The 23,714-nt window shown below is 37.1% G+C and overlaps 2 protein-coding genes across 2 annotated transcripts; both read left to right on the top strand.

The window, feature by feature from the left end:
- Window positions 1-5,485: 5,485 nt before the first annotated feature.
- Window positions 5,486-7,459, top strand: LOC138879327 (uncharacterized). The gene is made up of 4 exons (XM_070158933.1): window positions 5,486-6,013; window positions 6,356-6,405; window positions 6,488-7,038; window positions 7,398-7,459. The coding sequence occupies exons 1-4, from the start codon at window positions 5,486-5,488 to the stop codon at window positions 7,457-7,459; spliced, it is 1,191 nt and encodes a 396-aa protein (XP_070015034.1).
- A 42-nt stretch (window positions 7,460-7,501) lies between these two features.
- On the top strand, window positions 7,502-8,586 carry LOC138879326 (uncharacterized). The gene is made up of 2 exons (XM_070158932.1): window positions 7,502-8,008; window positions 8,158-8,586. Exons 1-2 carry the CDS (start codon window positions 7,502-7,504, stop codon window positions 8,584-8,586), a joined length of 936 nt encoding a protein of 311 aa, XP_070015033.1.
- Window positions 8,587-23,714: the final 15,128 nt, after the last annotated feature.

Raw genomic sequence — 23,714 nt, 5'->3', positions numbered from 1 at the left:
GTATCTAGAACTACAAGTTCCTTGCAAATAGCTAGTGCGTCTGCAAACCGATTCCCTTTCCCAATAGTGATACACACATCACTCGATGTCAGTTCTAAAGTATCAACAGGTGTATGATCTCCATCGCCAAACAAATTGCCTTTTGCAATATTACTGCCTAAAGCACAACTCGATGCATGTTATTCAGTATCAACAACTTGATCATCTGCACCTTTCTCAGTTGATAACTCTTCAACGTTTCCATCTTTACTCAGTCTATCAACACTGGAATGTTCCTCTCCAACTTGTTGTTGAACATGTTGATCGTCTTCAAGAGCCGCTTCTTCACGTGTAATATTTTCATCTACGACTTTATGCGATGCATCATGAGAAACATGTTCTTCAGTATCAACAACTTGATCATCTGCACCTTGCTTGCTTCCAACATTCTCAGTTGATAATTGTTCATCATTTCCATCTCTACTCAGTCTATCAACACTGGGACGTTCCTCTTCAACTTGTTGTTGAACATGTTGATCACCTTCAAGAGTCGCTTCCTCATGTGTAGCATTTTCATCTGCGACTTCATGCGAGGCATCATGAGCAACATTAATATTCGATAGATGTTCGAAAGAATCGTTCATCCTATCATATTATCGATAGTTCATCAAATCAAAATTGCAATCGTCCATTCCATTTGATTTGTCAGCAATCTTAAACAACTTTTTAAATATCTCATCAAAATATTCCTAGAAAAAAATTACTAACAATGATTAATCTAAATAACATTAGCAGAAAAAACGACTTCTCTATAAATTAGCTTACCTTGACTTTTACAAAAACCGCATCAACAATAGCAGATCGCTCATCCTGTTTAAACTGATCGACAACTTCTTTCGCGATCATGCTTCTTTCTTTTTCTGCATGCCTTTGAACCTCCATCGTTACCCTCTAGTATAGAGACAAAGAACAAAACTTCCGGTATAAAAGAATGTTGAAGTTCAGTAAAATCTATAACACAACTTCAGCTATTATAATGCTGAAGTTCATCACAAATAGAACAAAACTTCAGCTCAAAGACATGTTGTAGTTTTACAAAAATACACCAAAAACTTCAGCTCAAAACTTACAGAACATATTGTGTTGATTAATTCATTGTCAAACATCATTGTAGAATGGTTAGAACGAGTCTGGGTATGAGATTATTCACCAATAACAGGAGTTCAATTCGCTTCTTTTGATCGACTCTGACTACGTGGTGATTCACCAGTTGAAGGAACCGCATTAAGTACCTTTGAACGAATCCGGATGCATGGTAATTATCCAATTAAGCATTAAATTCAATTCTTCTTCTGTAGGAATTATATCCAATACCCTAAATGTGTGATATCTCTATTTAATACAAAAAAGTATATAATGAAAAAAATAATAATACGCCAACATATTAACACAAAGACAAAAATAAAAAACATAAACTTATAGCATGATTATTGAAGTAATCCTCAAAAAGTTCAATATATTTAGGCTCTCCCACACATACATAATGTAACATCCTAGGAACCTGAGGGGTATCAAGGTACTCATCCTCTCTTAAATACTTCTCTCGAATATCTGAAAAGCGCTCATAGAACCAAACACATAACGGATATGGAAATCCACCAACTTTATACTCAGTTGAATGAAATTTGTTCTGCTTGTCCAATGCATGTTTCAGTGAGGTAATGAGCTTTACATAACACACATTACCCAAAGATATTCAGCACAAGGCTTATCATCTTCAACAATAGCTACATACTCCTCCAGCACAGATGATTCAGTCTTTTTTCCAAACAAAATAGACTCCACAACAAGAATTTCCATAAGCTTTACCGCATCTTCATTACTCTCGCATACGTGTCGGAAATTCACATCATTCTTTTGAATTGCATTTTGAGTCGTAAAATCTCGAATATCCTTCAAGGTCACACCCTTAGACTTCCCAAAATAGCGCTTCAGAATATTGCTCTCTCGATTAATTAGTTTTTCAACATTATGTGTTGTGATCTGCAAACCACACATAATATGAAAGTCTTCAAGGGTGAAGGATACATCATGGCCAAAAATCTTGAAGCTAATGGAGTCTCGATCATTGGTGAATATTCGAGAAAGACACAAACAACAAACCAACTTCATGCTGCATTTGAAATTCTCCATAGCCATAATATATCGAAATGTACCATTATTAAGCTTATCCTATTGTGCAGGAGTTAAGAAACTTGCAATTAAACTCTTCAAATCGTGGTTCCCCTTCCAGTAACCACGACAGTTAAACCAATCTCGAAACTCATAATATCTATCCCTTGGTTTTGTAGGTGGAGCAGTAGGGACTAAAGGACATGTGGATATTCTACATTGTTTAGGTGCTTTAGGATCGTTAGGTGCATTAGCTGCTTTACGTGCTTTAGCTGCTTTAGGATCTTTAGGTGCTTTAGGATTTGTAGGTGATTTGGATTGTCTAGATGCCATCTATTCAAAAAAAAAGTAAAAGACACAAAAATAACATCACAACATTATCAAAAAAATCAATTAAAACTCTGAAGTTCAGCAAATACAAAACAAAAACTTCAGCTCCTAGAGCTGAAGTTCACCAGTTACAAAACAAAACTTTCAGTAAAAATATGCTGTAGTTTTTACAAAAAACAAAATACAAATTCAACTCCAAAATAATGCTAAATTCATAAAAATAAAACAAAAAACACAAAACACGAAATAAAACTTCAGCTCCTAAAACTAAGGTATCATTGAAGTATTATAAACTTCACACTTTAACAGTATCATCTATTTAACTCTCAAAATTTTTAAAAATTTCGACGTCTCCAACAATCACTGAAGAGTTTATAGAATTTTCTTCAAAAATACAAATACACGTTCAAAAAACCTAAAAACACAATCTTAAAAGTAAAATTAATGCACTTATCGAAGTAAACCCTAAGAAACTATTTTATCATAAATACATGACTATCAAAACCAAAACCAGAAATTAAATCGTAAAAATTAATACTAAAATAAAACCCATAAAGTTAATGCAATGTACATGTGATTTTACGTAACGTTATTGGGGAACAAACAGTTGAAAAATCAAAAACAACAATGAAAACCGTTTGATTTCAGAGAAGAACAAATCAGAAAACGCGAATAACGGGAGAGAGAGACAGAGACAGTAGAGGACTAGCGTATACTTGGAGAGAAAATAGTCTTTTAATAAAGAAGGGCAAATTAGTCTTTTTAAAATGCTTTTAACAAAAAAATGGGTACGGATGCAAACAGGAAAACAAAGCGGCTACAAGTTTAAAAGGGGCGACCAAATAGCGCGCCCCATACAATTTTTACAAATTTATTTTAATCCAGTTGTTGTCAAAATAAAATATTTCTTTTAAGATAAATTGGTATCCTATAACGACACATAACAGGAATTGGTAATTTTTTAGCCTTACATTAGGTTTGGCAAAGATAACCCCAAACAATTGGCATTATATAGCCAAATAATAGAAATGCTATTTTCTTATTTATCTTTCTCATAGTTTGCTACCCCATGTACGCTGCTCCCCACCCTCCCTCTTCTTGTCGTTCTGCTTCCCTCCCCCTTCTTGTTCGTTGTCCCCCCTCCCTCCTCGTTCGCTGCTTGCCAGCAATTCCCTTTTATTACTCTGATAATCTCCCAGTTAATGATTCAACTAAAAAATTAGCATTTTATGGTGAAATTCCCAAAAGAAAACTATTTCCTTATTTGTCAACCCAAATCTCTTTCGCCTCACTGCCATTTCAAAAGCACTCTCCGTATTATCACATTTTTTTTAAATGAACCTTAGATTTATTAGATAGACAAATCAAATTACAGATGCAAACAAACAAAATGCAAATGTAAACTTACACGTATACACATGTATTATACGTTTTTGACCAATCCTTTTTGATGGGTGGACTCGTTCTCGTTTTTTCTTCTTCCCCCTTTTTTTGGTTTAATTAAGAAATAATTCTAATTCCTATCTGGTATATATCTCTAGCATATATATATATATGTGTGTATATGCACAAGAAATTATGTGTTATATACTAATATATACATTATTGTATATCGCGATATACATTGTTAGATTTGACAATATAAGGTTAAATAAGAATCAAATCGTCCAATTGATTTTAAGAGGGGAAAATTCATTTTGAATAAACTTACTTCAATTTTATTATTAATCAAAAAAGGAAAATAAATTCTTGATATAGCATGTTTAAGCAAGTTCTAAAATATAATAATAATAAATATAATTATGGAAGTAAATAAAATTTTGGTATGCAAGGAAATTAATTGTTAATATACACAAAGAAGAAAAATAAACTTATGATATCTATTTTGGTATATACACGACCGATGTGCTATACACTGTGATATACAAATAATACAATATTTTTATTGTAATATACATTGATATAAATGTAACAATAACTATATATATAATTTTATATTATTGATATACAAAAAATAATATTATTGATATATAAAGAATGAAAATAAAATTTTAATATACATGTTAATATAGACAAAGAAGAAAAAAAAAGTTGTGATATACGTATTATTATTGTGATATACATTTATTGAGTATCTATAACTAGTGCTATTTTTTGCCAATTATATGGGTATATTGTTATACCATGCCAAAACCCCTTCTTTTAAATGGCATTTAAATTATTCTTAAAGTTAATTATTTTGCATTTGAGGTTTAATATTGCAGAGGGCTAATAGATGACTGTTTTGACCCCGCCTGGGTTGGGCTGAGATAGTAATTAAGGCCGAGAAGCTGGTTATATGGGCTATTGGTTTAGGTAAATTGGACCGCTTTGACCAACGATGAAATGAGGAGGAGGAAAAAGATTTTTGAGTCACTATTATTAGGTGTCAAAAACGAAGTCACTAAATTTAGGGGAAAAGACAGGACTACCTATAAAAGTGAAACTATTTACCCTCTCCTATCCATTAAAGAATTCTACCCACTAAATAATTACAACTCCTACCCATTTAATAAATAAACGACAATAACAAAATAACTACCCACGCTTTTAATGCCCTACGTATAAAAACGCAGAAGCTGCTCAAAATTTCAGAAAATTAGCGCACAAACGTGGAAAAACGCAGAAGCTCTTCAAAATTTCAGAAAATTAGCGCACAAAATTGAGATTTCCACTGATCGAAGAGCAGTAAGTGTGAAAAAACAGATCGAAGATGCTGATTCGGATTTTAATTTCGCTGTTCTCTTCAGATTTTGATTTTGCTGTTGGTTTGATTTTGATTTCGGAGCTAAACTTCTAAATTTTAGCTTAAAATTCTAATCTAGGTTTGGAGATCTGGAGATCTAGAGGTTTGATTTCGTTGTTGTTTTGTTGAAATTTCGAACACTGTTGATTTCGAACACTGTTGAAATTTGCATTGTTGAGATTCAATTTTGGACATAAAAGTTATTATAACTTTAGAATCATGGAAAATATTCCAATTCTGCTGCAACGTAGTGGAGAATGGGATGATAACAATAATTTCATAAATTTTCATGTTGATGCAATTCTAATAAAGACCTATTGGAAATTTGAACAACTTCTCAGAGAAATTGCAAAGCAACTGCAAAAGGACAATAAAACAATAGTTATTCAGTATGCTATTGCTCAAGGATATCTACCAATTACAATTTGCAGCGATATGAGTGTTAGTGTTTATATGGAATTGAAAAAATCAAGTGCAGGGATGACAACACTTCCCCTGTGTGTATCGTTTGCTAAAAATACTATAGCTGCAAGCACCTCCAGTTTCGATGTTGCTCCAATTTCACCAGAAATTGCACAATTTGAAAGCACTAATATGATTACTACGTTTGATGTGCAAGAAGGAGATGACGCCATTTTAGAACTTGATGATGCAAACATCGTAACTGATCAATTTCATCAAAATGTTGAAAAAGGACAAATATACGAAGACAAGAACCTACTGGCTTTCGTTATGAAACAATATGCTGTTAGAGAAAAATGTCAATATCGGGTTCATAAATCATACCCAAGAAGATTCGTCTGCATGTTTTCAAGTAAAAAAACTATGTGATACCTATATAGTATATAAGTATACTAAATCAGTATACTATGAGAGTATGGAATTGTATTGGTTTGTCTGTGTTTTTTATCAGTGATACTGGTATAGTATATAAGTATGCTATATCAGTATACTATGCGAGTATATAACTGTATTGGTTTGTCTTTGTTATTATCAGTAAAACATAATACCAATATAGTATATATGTATGCTAAATCAGTATACTATGTGAGTATAGAATTATGTTGCTTTGTCTATATTTTTTATCAGCAAAATATGATACTGATACAGTATATAAGTATACCAACAGAGTATACCATGTGAGTATATAATTGTACGGATTTGTGTGTGTGTTTTTTATCAATAAAACATGATACATAACTGTATTTGTATTATAAACAGGTATATCCTTGAATGCGTGGATGAAAGATGCACTTGGAGACTTAAAGCATCAAGCCTGCGAGCATCAAATCTTTTCAAAGTGACAGATTTCAATTCTGTCCACAGTTATTTAACTGATAAGAGATTTTGTTCACAAAAGCAAGCTGTCTCAGCTTTTGTTGCAGCTGTGGAACAAGATAAACTTGTTGACCCGAAAACCATATATACACCAACAAATATCCAGAGAGACATCCAAAAAGCATATGGTATGGACTTAAGCTACATGCAAGCATGGAGATCAAAAGAAAAAGCAATACAATTATTGAGACGATCACCAAGTGAGTCATACAAGAAAATGCCAACATATCTTTATATGTTAGAGTACGCTTACCTAGGATCAGTGACACGACTACACATTGAAGGAGATGGGAGCTTCTTGTATGCATTCATAACTATATATGCATCGATTAGAGGATGGGTCTATTGTAGGCCAACAGTTGTAGTTGATGGAAGTTTTTTAAAGTCAACATATAGAGGGACCATACTCACGGCTTCCACGCAAGACGCAGAGGGTAAGAATACAATCCAATTACATTCAGTTAAAGAAACAAAAAATATTTTCAAATATTTATGATACAAGTATACCAACAGAGTATATAGTTGTTTTGCTACACACCTGCACGTACCTATAACTATACTACTATATGAAATACTAAATTAATATTTTGTGTACAATTCAATTACATTCAGTTAAAGAAACAAAAAAAAATATTTTCAAATATTATATGATACCAGTATGGTATACAAGTATACCAACAGAGTATATAGTTGTTTTGCTACACACCTGCACCTACCTATGACTATACTACTATATGAAATGCTAAATTAATATAGTGTGTTGTAATTGATATTTTTTTCTTTGGGTTTACAGGACAAATTCTACCCGTCGCATATGCAATTGTTGATTCGGAAAATGATGCATCGTGGGAATGATTCTTCGTGCAGTTGAGAGAAACCTATGGACAAAGAGAAGGAATGTGCATTGTATCAGACAGTCATGATGCTATATGGAAAGCAACTTCAATTGTCTATCCAGAAGTCCCTCATTGTGCATGTATGTTCCATTTGTGGAACAACATAAAGACAAACTTCAGGAAGAGCCAAAAACAAATCAAAGAAGTATATTTTGCTTTAGCAAGAGCATACACTGTTGAAGAATTCAACAGGCATATGGCAGAGTTAGAAGCTATTGATAGTAGAGTGAAAACATACCTGATGGATATTGGATATGATAAATGGTCCCGGGCGCATTCCAAGGCAAATAGAACCATGACCATGACATCGAATATTGCGAAATCAGTAAATGCAGCAAACAAGCACGCAAGAGACCTCCCAGTTGTAAATTTTCTTGACTTTATGACAATATTGATTCAAAAATGGAATTACACCAATCAGAAGGATGCAGTGGAATCATTTATGAAGATTGGTGCAAAGTATGAAAAAATATTGGCAGATAATACTATCTTATCACAGATGATGACGGTATGCATTTTCAAAATCATAAAAACACTTCATGTACTGTATTTTTACTTTTTTACCTTAGTGATTTCACTAAACAACTGAATATTGTTATTTAAAAAATACTATTACTTCATATAGCTAATGACTTTTCTTAATTAAAATTATACTAGGTATTGCCATCAACTGAATTCTTACATTTAGTAATTGATGGCCAAACAAGAAATGTGGTGTGCCTACATGAAAGAAACTGCACTTGTGGGAGGTTTCAGCTAGACGATATTCCATGTCCACATGCAATGACAGTTATACAAAAATTCCATATGGATTCATACAAGTATTGCTCGGATTATTACAGCATAGACTACTTGCTGAAAACATATGAGATACCAGTAAATCCATTGCCTGATGAAACAACGTGGCAAATTCCAGAACATGTCTCTTCGCAGGTGGTACTGCCACCAAAAGGAAAAATCAAACTAGGAAGACCTAAAAAGAAGAGAGGCATAGGAGGCTGGGAAGGAAATACAGTTACATGTGCACTATGCGGGAGAAAAGGACACAACCGGAGAACATGCCGAAATATTCCAAAGAGAGATTGATATAATGCTTCAATGCTTTTATACAACTCATATATTGTAGAATCATAGCATTTGAATAGCAAAAAATAAAATGCATTTCTTGCACTGGACATATATTTGGTATGATGATTCTTTGCGAAATTACTTTTTGGCAACAAATTTATATGACTACTTGTATTTTCAATAAGAATCTGTTTATTTTCTATTTTAGTATATAAAAGTGGGATGCATTTACATCTAGTTGCTGCAGGAAAAAAGATGCTAAAATATATCTGTATACCTTATTGGTATATCTGTATACCTTATTGGTATATCTGTATACCTTATTAGTATCAAAATATGTGCAGAAATAGAAGTGGTGCACGCTTTGCAGCTCATGTCTGTATTGAACTATAACAAATTGGAAGCCATTTACATGCAGTTATTTGTGCATCATCAGGTACATTAATATAAGGTGATACCCAATGTTATATTTGTATACCTCGCTGGTATATAGTGGTATTGCACTAATATGGCTAAAACAAAATATGTGCAGAAATATAAATGGTGCACCAGATACAACGCGATACCTAAAATGCGCACACTTTGCAACTCATGTCAGTACTTACATCTAGTTGTTGCAGGAAAAAAGATGAGTCAAATACAACGTGATACCCAAATGGTATATCATTATACCTGATTGGTATATAGTTCTACTACACTAATACACCATCTATGCTAAAACTACAGATGAACATTAAAGCTTAGACCATCATCACATTCGAAAGCAGATCATTTAACTTTTGTCACAACTACTTTGTATGTTGCTGGAAGTGTTCACTTCATCTGCCCCTAATTTTCACTTGCTGAATCAATTAAACCTTACCCTCTGGCAAAGGAATGGACCTCGGCATCCTAATAAACCAACAACTTTATGGAAGAATCCTAAGAAAAGCCTAATAAAATAAGCTGAAATCAGAAACAAAATCAGCAAATTTTCAGCATCAAGAGACATAACTATACTGATAACCCCCATGTACTTGAAGAAATCTATTACCACATATTTTGAACCAGAATAATTAAATATGATAAAAGAAACATTAGCAGCTGGAAGTATTTTATAAAGGCACAAGTTTCCTACAGTCTTGAATCAGCAGAAGGTCATTTACTACTAATAATACCATACTTCACCAAAAACTATTAAAATCCTGCAAAGTTTTCATGATACAATTAACTAAAACCAAAAAGAGACCTATACTACTTCTTGCGTTTCTTTCCACGAGTCTTTTTAGGTGCTACTGGAGCCTCAGATTCACTTGATTCGCCATGCAACTGCTTGTTCCTCCCATAGTGCCACAACAGTATACCAAACCTAGCTCGAAGACCATCCACATCAAAATTGGCAACAGGGATTGGAAGATCTTCAATAATATACTCTGCAAAGCAAGCAACATATACTCCACAATCTTTGAAATAAAACAAATGAATAGAATATAAAAATCAATTAGAAGTGAAAATGTTAATATGAATGAGGAAAACAAAGTAAAAAAAAGTAACTATTCTTACGAATTTTGCTGTGTTGGCAGATTTGTAATCAGTTCAATATCAAAAGGATCAGTTAACTTCTTTTCCATGTGCAGACCATTTTCTACTACAATGTCACTTCTTTGGTTATAAAATTCAATACTAACTAGAAATAGGGGGATCAACACAGCATAAGCCTCTGCCACTTTCTGAATAGCTTTTTTGTGCTTTCGACTACGTAGCGAGTCATACACATAAAAACATCTCTTGTGGAATGACACACACCCCAATATCCAATGCTAAATTTCTGCCAAATTAATTGGAAAAAGGACATGATCAACCTGGTGCCATGAAGTGTTGCAATGCATCCTAAATCCTTTCATGTACTCCATGATATCGTCTGATCTATCAATCAAATGATCTTGTTTCCCACCTTTTACAAATTCTGTGAAAACCCTTTGAATGATATTATTAAAACGAGTATCTGTAGTTGTGACTTTGATTGGCATATTAATTCCATATTTCGCCTTCTTCCTAAGATAGTAGAATATAATATTCAAGTGCTGCAAAAAAGAGAGGAAGAAAACATGACTACCACTAACAATATGAATGAACTACTACAACAACAAAAATAAAAAGCAGTACACATACCGAACTAGAGAGCGACCTGCCAGAATAGTTTAAGGTATGGAAAAACGTCTTATCATCAATCTGTTCAACTTCAAAGTCAAAACAAGGCTCTAGCTTTTGATCACCAGGTAAATACACTTCCCTATTTCGTATAAAAGAAGATATGGATAAGAAATATAACAACAAACATTAAGAAAAAATGAAAACAAAAGTACATGGAAACGAATACGCACTCTCCCAATTGCATATTTGCTTCAACAAAGTTTGAGAATGCAGTCGTAAGCTTAAAATCAACCATCTCTGAAATGTCATTTACAAATGAAAATCTTCCTTTGATAACCTTCGAGGATCCCCCAACTGCACTAACACCAGATTGCCAGTCATTCCTATACGATGACTGTTTTACAGCTGCGGGGCGCCTTTTCCGTGTTAAAACTGCAGGAGTAGTTTCAACATCTGTTTGTATCTGAACAATATTTCTTGATACCGACTGATCAGGTTTAGACTTATTTACAACACGAGTTGTCAGATCATTTCCAGATTGATTTACATTACGTCTCCCTCCTTGTGTAATGGCAGCAATTAGATCAAGTTGAGAATCAGTATATTTAAAATCAGAATCCAAGTGAAGATCACCCCCGTGTCGACATGGAGCTTAAATTAGAAAATGCTAGTGAATAAATAAATATACAAAGTTAAGAAATTTAGAAAAAAAGAATGAAAAGTTATATATAGAAGACATTACCAGAAGGCAAAATTCACATTACTTCCACCAACATCCACTTGACCAACACCATCAACCCGACATGCTAAACACATAAAAGCATTATCAGCATCACTACTTAAATAAAAAATAAAAAACTATCAAGAACCTATCATTTACATACTAACTACAAAATTAGTAACATCAACCATCGTACCCTGTGGAGCAGTATTAGACTCAATAACAATATCTGCTCGTGTCTGTACAGGGACTCCTGATGGCAGTGGAGCAGGACCCGACTTTTTAATATCATGAGATGACTGCTTATATGTTGCTTGTTGTGTAATAGCGGTGATTTGATCAATTGCAGATGCAGATAGTTCAAAGTTAGAATCCAAGCCAAAATCATGCTCATTTACGAAGGGGGCTGAAAAAAGTTTTTTAAAAAAGGTTAGTCAATGCACAAATACATAGAGTTAAATAAATAAAAAAATAATCAAAAATTACATATACAACATTTTACCAGAACGCAAATCATCATCATGTTGCTTGTGCTGAAAATGAGAAACTAACAATTTTAGTCTTATGTATATTACAAGAATACTATGTGCACTAAAAGTAAAGAATGGAATAGTATCCTATAAGCATATATTGCATCTTTGAACAATATACTATAGCATTATATTATATAAAAGATGAATACCGCTGAATTTCCCTCTGGTTTCACTGACTGCCTACCAATAACTGCAAGCACCTCCTCAAACTTGTTCTCTACAAAAACCTTCAAAGCTTGTAACTCCTTCATTACCTCAGCATTGGTAGGTTGGAAATCACCTCCAGTACTTTCAGGCATACTTTGTTTCTTTGGTAATTGAGTGCCAAAAACCTGAAAGCTATCGGGCTGGCTGGGTTGGCTGTCAGTGCACGCAACTTCAATTTCAAAGCTTAGACCACGCACATCAAATTGTTTCTTCTCATCATCAGTTGGGGTGATGTTCTTTAGCTGCAATTATTAAGCACACTAGTTAGAAATAGAAATGATAATAAAGTATGAAAGAAAAAAGATCCATATTACCATATGATACCAATATAGTATACATGTATACCAACAGAGTATATCACTGAACTGGGATATAGTATACATGATACCAATATAGTATACATGTATACCAACAGAGTATATCACCACATGTGGGATATAGTATACATGATACCAATATAGTATACATGTATACCAACAGAGTATATCACTAAACTGGGATATTGCTACAACTGTGACTAAACTAGTATACCAAAACATTAAGAGAGGCAATAAAACTATGAGAAAATTACATGCTTGCGTTGCAAGCTACACATTTGCAAAGCAACTCGCTCATTCGGGATTTGACCCATGACTACCCATTTCAAAATTCGTGGAAGTTTGTTGTTTCCAAGATGATCAGCAAAGTGACCATCCAAACTTGGGCAGCATTCATACAACCAAGTCTGTAAAGCCAACGGGAAGCCACCAATCGTGGGGCATCATCGGGTCATGATTCTCATAATTCTCATCAGGGCCAGTCATCACTCAGTGCCCTTCCAGCTCAGAGTTTGTCCCGTGCTCCATCAGTTCAGGGCTCTTCTATACCAGGTGCATCTGCTAGTCATTCATGTGTTAGGGGTTCCCTTTAGTTCCCGTCTCCAGCACCCGGGAGTTGATATGAGTGTGGAGAGATGGGTCATATGTGGAGGCAGTGTCCTCGTCATCTTGGGGGTTCATCTTAGCAGAGGAGTTAGCCATCGGCTTCAGCGCCAGTTACTTCACCACCACTCGCCTAGCTATCTTGGGGTGGAGGTCAGTCAGTTAGGGGTCGTCCTAAAGGGGGAGGTCGATCAGGTAGCGGTCAGGCCCATTTCTATGCACTTCCATCTAGACCTGATATTATTGCTTCAGACACCGTGATCACAGGTATTGTCTAAGTGTACCATAGAGATGCCTCTGTATTATTTGATCCTGTTTCCACTTATTCTTATGTGTTATCATACTTTGCTCGTTATTTGATATGCCCCGTTAGTCTCTTATTTCATCTGTTCATGTATCTACTCCGGTGGGCAATACTGTTATTGTAGACCGTGTCTGCCGGTCATGTGTGGTGACTATTGGGGGTCTGGAGACCCGAATGGATCTTTTGTTATGTATGGTAGACTTCGATGTTATATTGGGCATGCATTGGCTATCTCTGTGTCACACTATTTTGGACTGTCATGCTAAGACAGTGACATTGGCTATGCCGGGTGTGCCACGGATTGAGTGGCGAGGTTCGACTGATTATGTCCCCAGTACGGAAATTTCATTCTTGAAGGCCCAGCGTATGGTTAGGAAGGGTTGTCTTTTGTATTTAGCCTTTGTGAGGGATGTCGGTGTAGAGACTCCTAGTATTGATTCAGTTCCTGTTGTGAGGGAGTTTTTCGATGTGTTTCCTGCAGACCTGCCGGGCATGCCACCGGATAGGGATATTAATTTTGGTATTGACCTGGTGCCGGGCACTCAGCCCATTTCTATTCCACCGTATCTTATGGTACCAGCGGAGTTGAAGGAGCGGCTTCAGGAGCTCCTTGATAAGGGGTTTATTCGGTCTAGTGTGTTGCCTTGGGGTGTGCTGGTTCTATTTATGAAGAAGAAGGATGGCACGATGAGGATGTGCATTGATTACAGGCAGTTCAACAAAGTTACAATCAAGAACAAGTATCCTTTGCCTTATATTGATGATTTGTTTCACTAGCTTTAGGGAGCGAGAGTGTTCTCCAAGATTGATCTCCGTTCAGGTTATCACCAGTTGAAATCAGGGACTCGGATATTCTTAAGACAACTTTCAGGACCCGATATGGTCATTATGAGTTCTTGGTGATGTCTTTTGGGGTGACCAATGCCATAGCAACGTTCATGCATTTGATGAACAACGTGTTTCGGCCCTATCTCGACTCGTTTGTCACAGTTTTCATTGATGATATTCTGGTGTATTCGCGTAGTCAGAAGGAGCACGCGGAACATTTGAAAGTTGTGTTTCAGAGATTGAGGGAGGAGAAGCTTTATGCAAAGTTCTCTAAGTGTGAGTTTTGGATCAATTCAGTGGCTTTCTTGGGGCATGTGGTGTCTAGTGAGGGTATTCAGGTTGATTCGAAGAAGATAAAGGTGGTTCAGAGTTGTCCTAGACCGTCCTCAGCCACATAGATTCACAACTTTCTTGGTTTGGCGGGTTATTACCGCCGGTTTGTTCAAGAATTCTCATCTATCGCATCGCCCTTGACCATGTTGACTCAAAAGTGTGCTCTATTCAGGTGGTCAAATGAGTGTGAGGAGAGCTTTCAGAAGCTCACTCGGTCGCAAACATTCCTTTGAACTTATTTATGGCGACTGGGTAAGTCTTTTTCATCTCTGCCCAGGTACATGGCCGCACTGCAACACTTTAACCCCGGAACTGTTGTTGAATGGAGGCATGAGCGGAGTCCGGACAGACCCGCAATGCAATATAACGGTGAAAACTAGTAAAAACACCTCAGTTCAGTAAAAATATTCTTAAAACATCTTTTAACAGTTAAACAAGTGAAGGAAAAGCAGCGAGAAAAGATAAACACATAAAATCAGCCCTTCGGGCACAATATCAATAGAACTCAGTCCCTCGGGCAATTACATGGAACAACATCAGCCCCTCGGGTTATATCACATATCACACTGGGTACCCGCGCTCACAGGGGAGTACAGACTCCAGAAGGGGCCCTTTACGGCCCAAGCGCAATATCAAGCCATCTCGTGGCATAATCAATAGGCTCTCGGCCTCATATCAAACCACCTTGTGGTGTACAACTCAGGGCCTCGGCCTCATAATCATGATTCAGCTCAATACCGCTGCGGCGCGCAGCCCGATCCCATAATAACCTCACAATACAGGCCCTCGGCCCTACTTAGTCAGAAATTTCTAAAAGCCACTCGGGCACAGTAAAATAAGATCCTCAGCTCAAAATATCATTTAAGATGTCAAAACAGTATAAACATAGCTGGGTTATAAAAATAGTAGAATATAGCATGACTGAGTACAAGTATAAAGTCAAAATAGTGAGGAATAGTAGTAAAATCCCCTAAGGGTCTAAAACTGTTGGCATGAGGCCCAAATATGGTATTCAGCCCAAAACATGATGATAGCAAACAGTTTTTAATCAAATATGCAGTAAAATAGTCCTTCGGGACGGACTAAGTCATAATCCCCAACAGTGTACGACTCCACGTTCGTTATCTAGCGTGTGTGACAACCTCAATATAGCACAACGATGTGAAATTCGGGGTTTCATACCCTTACGACAACATTTACAATCATTACTCACCTCTATCCGGTCCAAACTCTAGCCCGCGATGCCCTTGGCTCTCGAATCGGCCTCCGGATGCTCCAAATCTAACCAAAATCAGTGCAAAACCATCAAAATATGCTAAGGGAACAAAGCCCACTCGAATGAAATCAAATTACAACACAAATCCCGAAATTGGCCAAACCCGACCCCTGGGCCCACATGTCGAAATCCGATAAAACTTACATCAATAGACTCCTTATCACTCCCCGAGTTCATTCATGTCAAAAGCACCAAAATCCAACCACAAACGAACCCTCAAATCCCAAATTCTAGGTCTCCAATTACAAGCCCTAGTTCTTCAATATTTAGGCTTAAATTCTACAAATTCCATGATTAATTAGGTAGAAATCACATTAGAATTGAGTATTAAGTCCATAAATATTACCTCCACGTGTTCCCCCTTGATTTCCTCTTCAATCCCCTTCAAAAAGCTTCAAAATCGCCCAAACATGGAGGAACTTAGACCCAACATCGCGGAAATGAGTCTTTTAAACATTCTGCCCAGCACTTAAAATCCTTCATCGCGAACGTGGTCAACGCCTAGTGTTCGCAAAGCACAACCTGGCGTTGACCACTTATTCCTTCTTCGCGAACGCGATGCTCTCTACGTGAACGCGAAGACTTAGCTTCACAACCTATCACGAACGCGGCTTCCCTCTCGTGAACGCGTAGCTCACTGGCCCCAACCCTTCGCAAACGCGGGACCTCCATCGCGAACGCGAAGGTCAAACCTCCAGCCTCTCATCCTAACCCTTCGCGAACGCGAAGGCCAAAAGTCTGCAATACTCATAGCAGATTTTCTGCAATATTTCTCAACTTGAAATGATCTGTTTAACCACTCGAAACTCACCCGAGGCCCTCAGGACCTCAACCAAACATGCCAACATATCCCATAACATCATTCAAACTTGTTCCAACCTTCGGAACGCTTAAAACAACATCAAAACACCAAATTTGCATCGTATTCAAGCCTAAGAATTCCAAAATTTACCAAATTCCGCTTTCGATCAAGAAGTCTATCAAACCACGTCCGAATGATCTGAAATTTTGCACACACATCCCAAATGACACAACGGACCTACTGCAAATCCCGGAATTCCATTCCGACCCTTATATCAAAATCTCACCTACCAATCGGAAAACGCCAAAATTCCAATTTCTCCAATTCAAGCCTAAATCTTCTCCGCACCTCCAAAACACATTCCGATCATGCTTCTAAGTCGCAAATCACCTCTTGAAACTATCCAAACCATAAGAAATCACATTCGAGCCCTCTATAACATAAGTCAACATCCGAGACTAAGTGTCTCAAAGCTTACCAAAATCTCTCCGAACCCGAGCCAACCAACCCGATAGCATAAAATACACCCGAACAAGGCAATAAGAAGCAAAATTGGGGGAAACGGAGCGGTAGCTCATGAAACTAACGATCGGGTCGTTACATCCTCCCCCTCTTAAATAAACGTCCGTCCTCAAACGGGTAAAGAAACATACCTGAAGCCTTAAATAGGTGAGGATATCTGCTCCGCATTTCTCGCTCGGTCTCCCAGGTAGCCTCCTCTACGTGCCGACCTCTTCACTGCAATTTTACTGAAGCTATATCCTTCGACCTCAACTTCCGATTCTGACGCTCTAAAATAGCTACTAGCTCCACATCATAAGTCAAATCATCATCTAACTGAACCGTGCTGAAATTTAAAACATGAGACGGATCCCCAATATACTTCCGAAGCATAGAAACATGAAATATCGGATGCACACTCGACAAGCTGGGTGGCAAAACAAGCTCATAAGCCACCTCCCCAATCCTCCGGAGCACCTTAAAATGCCCAATGAACCGAGGACTCAATTTACCTTTCTTCCCAAATCTCATAACACCCTTCATGGGCGAAACCTTTAATAGAACCTTCTCGCCAACCATGTAGGACACATCCCGAACTTTCCTGTCAGCATAACTCTTTTGTCTCGACTGCATTGTACGAAGCCTTTCCTGAATCACCTCCACCTTGTCTAAAGCATCCTGCACCAAGTATGTACCCAATAGTCTAGCCTCACCCAGATCAAACCATCCAACTAGAGATCTACACTGGCTCCCATACAAAGCCTCATATGGAGCCATCTGAATACTCGATTGGTAACTATTGTTATAAGCAAACTCTGTGAGCGGCAGAAATTGATCCCATGACCTTCTAAAATCAATGACACAAGCGCGCAACATGTCCTTCCAATATCTGAATAGCGCTTGGACTGCCCGTCCATCTGAGGGTGAAAAGCTATGCTCAACTCAACTTGAGTACCCAACTATCGCTGCACAGACCTCCAAAACTGCAAAGTAAACTGAGTGCCCCTATCTTAAATGATGGAAATCGGGACACCATGCAAACGAACAATCTTCCGGATATAGATCTCTACCAACCGCTCCGAAGAATAGGTAGTACACACATGAATGAAATGCGCAGATTTGGTCAACCGATCCACAATCACCCAAATAGCATCGAACTTCTTCAAAGTTTGTGGGAGCGCAACTACAAAGTCCATGGTGATCCGCTCCCACTTCACTCTGGAATATCCATCTGCTGAACCAAGCCACCCGGTCTCTGATGCTCATATTTCACCTGCTGACAATTGAGACACCGAGCTACAAATTCTACAATGTCTTTCTTCATTCTCCTCCACCAATAATGTCGTCTCAAATCCTGATACATCTTCGCAGCACCCGGATGGTTAGAATACCGCGAGCTATGAGCCTCCTCCATATCAACTCCCAAAGCCCATATACATTGGACACACATATCTGGCCCTGCATCCTCAACACCCCATCATCACCAATGGTCACATCTCTGGCATCATCATGCTGAACTCTGTCCTTAAGGACAAGCAAATTAGGATAATCATACTGTCACTCTCTAAAGAGATCATATAAGGAAGACTGAGAAATCGCACAAGCCAATACACAGCTGGGCTTCGAAATATCTGACCTCACGATGCTATCCGAACTATCGGAACTCACATCCGAGCCCTTTATCACATAAGTCAGCATCCGGTTGACTTTTCCAACTTAAGCTTACTCAAAAGAGACTAGGTGTCTCAAACCTTACCAAAATCTCTCCGAACCCGAGCAAACCAACCCGATAGCATAAAATACAGTTGAACAAGGCAATAAGAAGTAGAAATGGAAGAAACGGAGCGGTAACTCATGAAACGACCGGCCGGGTCGTTATAGTTTTCAACTGTATTTCCCAAAACTTCAGCTTAATTTTATAGTAAAGTTTTTGTACTGTAATTTGGCAAACTTCAACTTTATTCATAGTAAAACTGCTGAAGTTTTTAGCTTATTTGCTAAAACTTTAGCATAACCTTGCTGAAGTTTTTGACATGCATTCTCTAATTTTTTTCTGAACTTTTAAATCAAACATGCTGAAGTTTTTTAAATTATTTCCTAGCACTTCAAATTGAATATGCTTAAGTTTTTGTCATGCTGTTTGTAGTTTTGTAATGCGTTTTTTCTAAACTTCATACTTATGCATACCGAAGTTTTTATTTCATATATTTTCATTTGTCATTGTTCATTTGCAGCATATTGAAGTGGGCATATATTTCTTGCACAAATAATATTGCTATCACCTTCCAAGTTATCCAAAATCAAGATATGCAATAACAAATTTAGTTTTTGACCAGTATATAACTAAGTTGGCTAGTGTTCATCCTTCAGATGAACAGAAGGAGAAAATTAGAAAAAGGAAGGGAAAGAAAATGGAGGATAAAAAAAGAGTAAATCAAAGAGAAATAGGACATCCAAAAAACAGGAATGTGAGGATTATAAAGAAGAAGAAGTGGTTATTGAGAAACTTACCGAGTTTACTTGGCTTATTGAAGAATCAACTGGTGAAAAGGTGGCCAACTACATAAGAGGCATTGACCTTTCATGTGGTATCACATGGGCATATGGCGAAAAAGTATTCTTTCCATTTCGAGTTAAACCAAGGTCGGGCCAGAGATCTACGCACTACTCTTTTGGAATTCTGCACTTTAAAGATAAAATTATATATATGTATGATTCCATGGAAATATAACATATGAGCGTGCGCTTGAACACGTACAAAATTATGCCCGGTTGATCCCACTCTGTCTCCAATGCTTGGACTTTGGCGCACACAGTAAAAGTTATGGGGAAAATCCTGTGGAAAAATTTAAAATTAAGTGGATGAACACACCCCTGCAGGATAACAAGTACGTGTTTCGCATATGTTTTACCATGCATCTTATGTTTATTATTTTTTCTCCTTGTGTTAACTATTCTTCAATTTTTTTTTCATGTTCTTTTGTAGTGTTGATTGTGGTGTATTTGCTCTTAAGTTCATTGATATGCGGTTGAAGAAAGAAGATGTCTTCAATTTCGATCAAAATCAGGCATTGACATTTAGGAGAAAATTGGCTGCAAATCTTTGGGCTCATGAAAAGTGGAAACAAGATAGCGGTTATGAACCTCCAGAAGAGCAATTAGGACATGATTATGAAGATTATGAAGAGACTCTGTGTGAATTTTTTGAATAGAGAATTGACTACACAAAATTTGGATTTTTTGAATATACATTAATTTGTGTGAATTATGTGATGTCTATTTTTTAAATTTTTGTTCTATTTGCATTAATTAGTTTATTAGTTGCCTTGGGTTGTATCAAATACGTTTGTGTCTTTTATCATGAATTTTAAGTAAACTTTTGTTGAAATTCAGCATGCTAAACTTTAGCATGAAGTAATTAACTTCTGCTTTTTAAGCTGAAGTTTTGGTTAAAACTCATAACAAAAGTGTCTACTGTAGGACAGAAACTTCAGCTTATTTAATGCTGAAGTTTTTACAAGTCCACTAAATAACTTCAGTAGTTTCTGATGAAGTTTTTGAAAAATCTTTACGACAAAACTATTGAATCCAAGATAAAAACTTAAGCTTATCAAGTGCTGAAGTTTTTAGAAATGAACTAAATAACTTCAGCTTCTTCTACTGAAGTTTTTTGAAAAAACTTTACGATAAAACTATTGAATCCAGGTCAAAAACTTTAGCTTATTAAGTGCTAAAGTTTTTAGAAATGAACTAAATAATTACAGCACCTTCTGCTGAAGTTTTTGAAAAAGCTTTACGACCAAACTATTGAATGCAGGACAAAAACCTAAGCTTATCAAGTGCTGAGGTTTTTAGAAATGAACTAAATAACTTCAGCATCTTGTACTGAAGTTTTTCAAAAAGCTTTCCGACAAAACTATAGAATTCAGGACAAAAAACTTCAGCTTATTATGTGCTGAAGTTTTTAGAAATGAACTAAATAACTTTAGCACCTTCTGTTGAAGTTTTTGAAAAGCTTTACGAAAAAACTATTGAATCCAAGACAAAAAACTTCAGCTTATTAAGTGCTGAAGTTTTTAGAAATGAACCAAATAACTTCAGCACCTTCTGCTGAAGTTTTTGAAAAAGCTCATGACAAAAATTTCAACATGTTTTGGTATTTTTTTAACTTGATACTTTTCTTTTTTGCATTTACTAGCTAGTTTTTGTCTTTTATCACCTACTTCGTCTTTCATTTAAATTTGTTTGACCATATAGTAAATGACCCAAAAAGTTACTTTTGCACTTACATTGATGTCACGACCCCAACCCCCGGTCGTGATGGCACCCAACACACTGCTAGGCAAGCCTGACTAATAAACAACCTTAACCCATTCCTCATGCAGTTCATTACTAACTATCATAGTTAGTTTACCAAATCATCATATTAGAAGTCTGAAGTAAGAGTTAAACATGCGGAATTTCAAATAATAATCCTACTACATAGCCCATATAGATCCGGTGTCACAAGTCTGAGCCTCTAATATAGGTTTACCAATCTAATACATATCAGTCTAGGGAATTGCGGATAAAACAAAGCATAGAAAGGAGAGATCAGGGCTGCGGACACCATGCAGCTACCTTGATGCTCCCGAATATGCGCTGCTCAACTGAAAATCCTTACTCAGCCTTATATGCACCTGGATCTATATGCAAGGTGCAGGGAGTAATGTGAGTACTCCAACCCAGTGAGTAATAAACATAAATAATGGTTGAGAATAAGAAATCATGGAAGAACACAGAGTAATCTATAATCCGACAGTTTAAAACAAGTAATATGGAAGCGATAGACCAATGTAATTGAAATATGAAAGATACTACAACAGATAAGCAGATAAGTGATAGTCAAATAAGGAAATGCAACACATAGTACGGTGCCCTACAGTACCCGCTGCGGCGCGCAGCCCGATCCATTTATTTATCGTCGACGACGCTCACTGAGGGTGTGCAGACTCCGGGAGGGGCCCTTTACGGCCCAAGTGCAATATCAAGCCATCTCATGGCATCAAATCTAGGTGCTCGGCCTCATATCAATATCAGTATAACACTGCTGCAGCGCGCAGCCCGATCCCATGGTATCCTCACATCTGGCCCTTGGCCGTACTCAGTCCAGAAATCATATAAGCCTTTCGGGCATTAGTAAAACAGTAGTTCTCAGCCTAAAATATCATTTAATATATCATTTTAGTTTCAAAACCGAGTAAAAAGTGGATGAGTTGTAAAATAGTGGAAAAACGATATGACTGAGTTCAAGTAGTAAGTCAAAACAATGAGGAAATAGTGATGAAAACTCCCCGAATGGTTCAAATAGTTGGCACAAAGCCCAAATATGGCAATCAGTCCAAATAATGATGATAACAATTATGCTTCAATCAAATACGTGGTAAAAGCATCACTCGGGATGGACCAAGTCACACTCCCCAATAGTAAACGACCCCACGCTCACCATCAAGCGCGTGTCTCATCTCAATATAACACTAAGATGTGCAAATCCAGGGTTTCAAACCCTCAGTATATCATTTACATTCATTACTCATCGCAAACCGGCAAAAACTCTAGCTCGCGATGCCTTTGCCTCTCAAATCGGCCTCCTCGCGCGTCGAATCTAACCAAAACCAGAACGAATACGTCACAATATGCTAAGGGAACATAACCCAAGCGAAAACAATCGAAAAATATCAAAAATCTCGAAATTAGCAAAACCCGAGCCCCAGGCTTGATTCTCGAAACTCAGAAATTTTCACATCATTAGATTCCTTATCACCCCACGAGTTCATACATACCAAAAGTTCTCAATTCCGAATTCAAATGGTCCCTCAAATCCCAATTCAAAAGTTCAAAATCCCAAGCCCTAGTTCTTCCAATTTTAGCTTCAATTCCATGAATTCCTAGATTAATTTCACAATAGAATCATGTTTTTGGTTCATAAAACTTAACTCCAATCAATTCTCCTTGAATCCCTCTTTAATATCCCTCAAAGAGCTCTCAAAATGATCAACTATGGTGGAAAACTGGATCAAAATCGCGGAGGAAATGTCTTATAAACTTTCTGCCCAGTTCTGATATTCCTTCTTCGCGAACGCGGTCAACGTCTCGCGTTCGAGAAGCACATACTTACGTTGACCAATTTTTGCCCTACGCAAATGCGTCACACCAATCGCGAATGCGATGCTTTTACCTCCTACACCTTCGCGAACGCGACAACCTCACGCGAACACGATGAACAAAATGCCTTGGACCCCAATTTACTCTGCGCGATCGCGAGTGCCTTCTCGCGAACGCGATGCACTTCTTCCCATCCTTTCGTGAATGCAAAGGCTTAATTCTGGTCTTCCTCAAATCCTTCTACGCGAACGCGACATACCCCTCGTGAACGCGAAGGGTTATTTTCTGCAACACCTGAACTCCCAAGATCTGCAACTTTTCAACTTAAAAAATGGTCTGATTGACCACCCGAAACTCACCCGAGGCCCTCAGGACCTCAACCAAGAGCACCAACATGTCCTAAAACCTCATTCAAACTTGTTCCAATCATCAAAACACCTCAAA

Source organism: Nicotiana sylvestris, chromosome 10 (genome assembly GCF_000393655.2).
Source record: "Nicotiana sylvestris chromosome 10, ASM39365v2, whole genome shotgun sequence".
In the NCBI taxonomy this organism is placed as follows: Eukaryota; Viridiplantae; Streptophyta; class Magnoliopsida; order Solanales; family Solanaceae; genus Nicotiana; species Nicotiana sylvestris.
The sequence above is the reverse complement of the archived record's forward strand: the minus strand, read 5'-3'. Positions and strand labels throughout refer to the sequence as shown.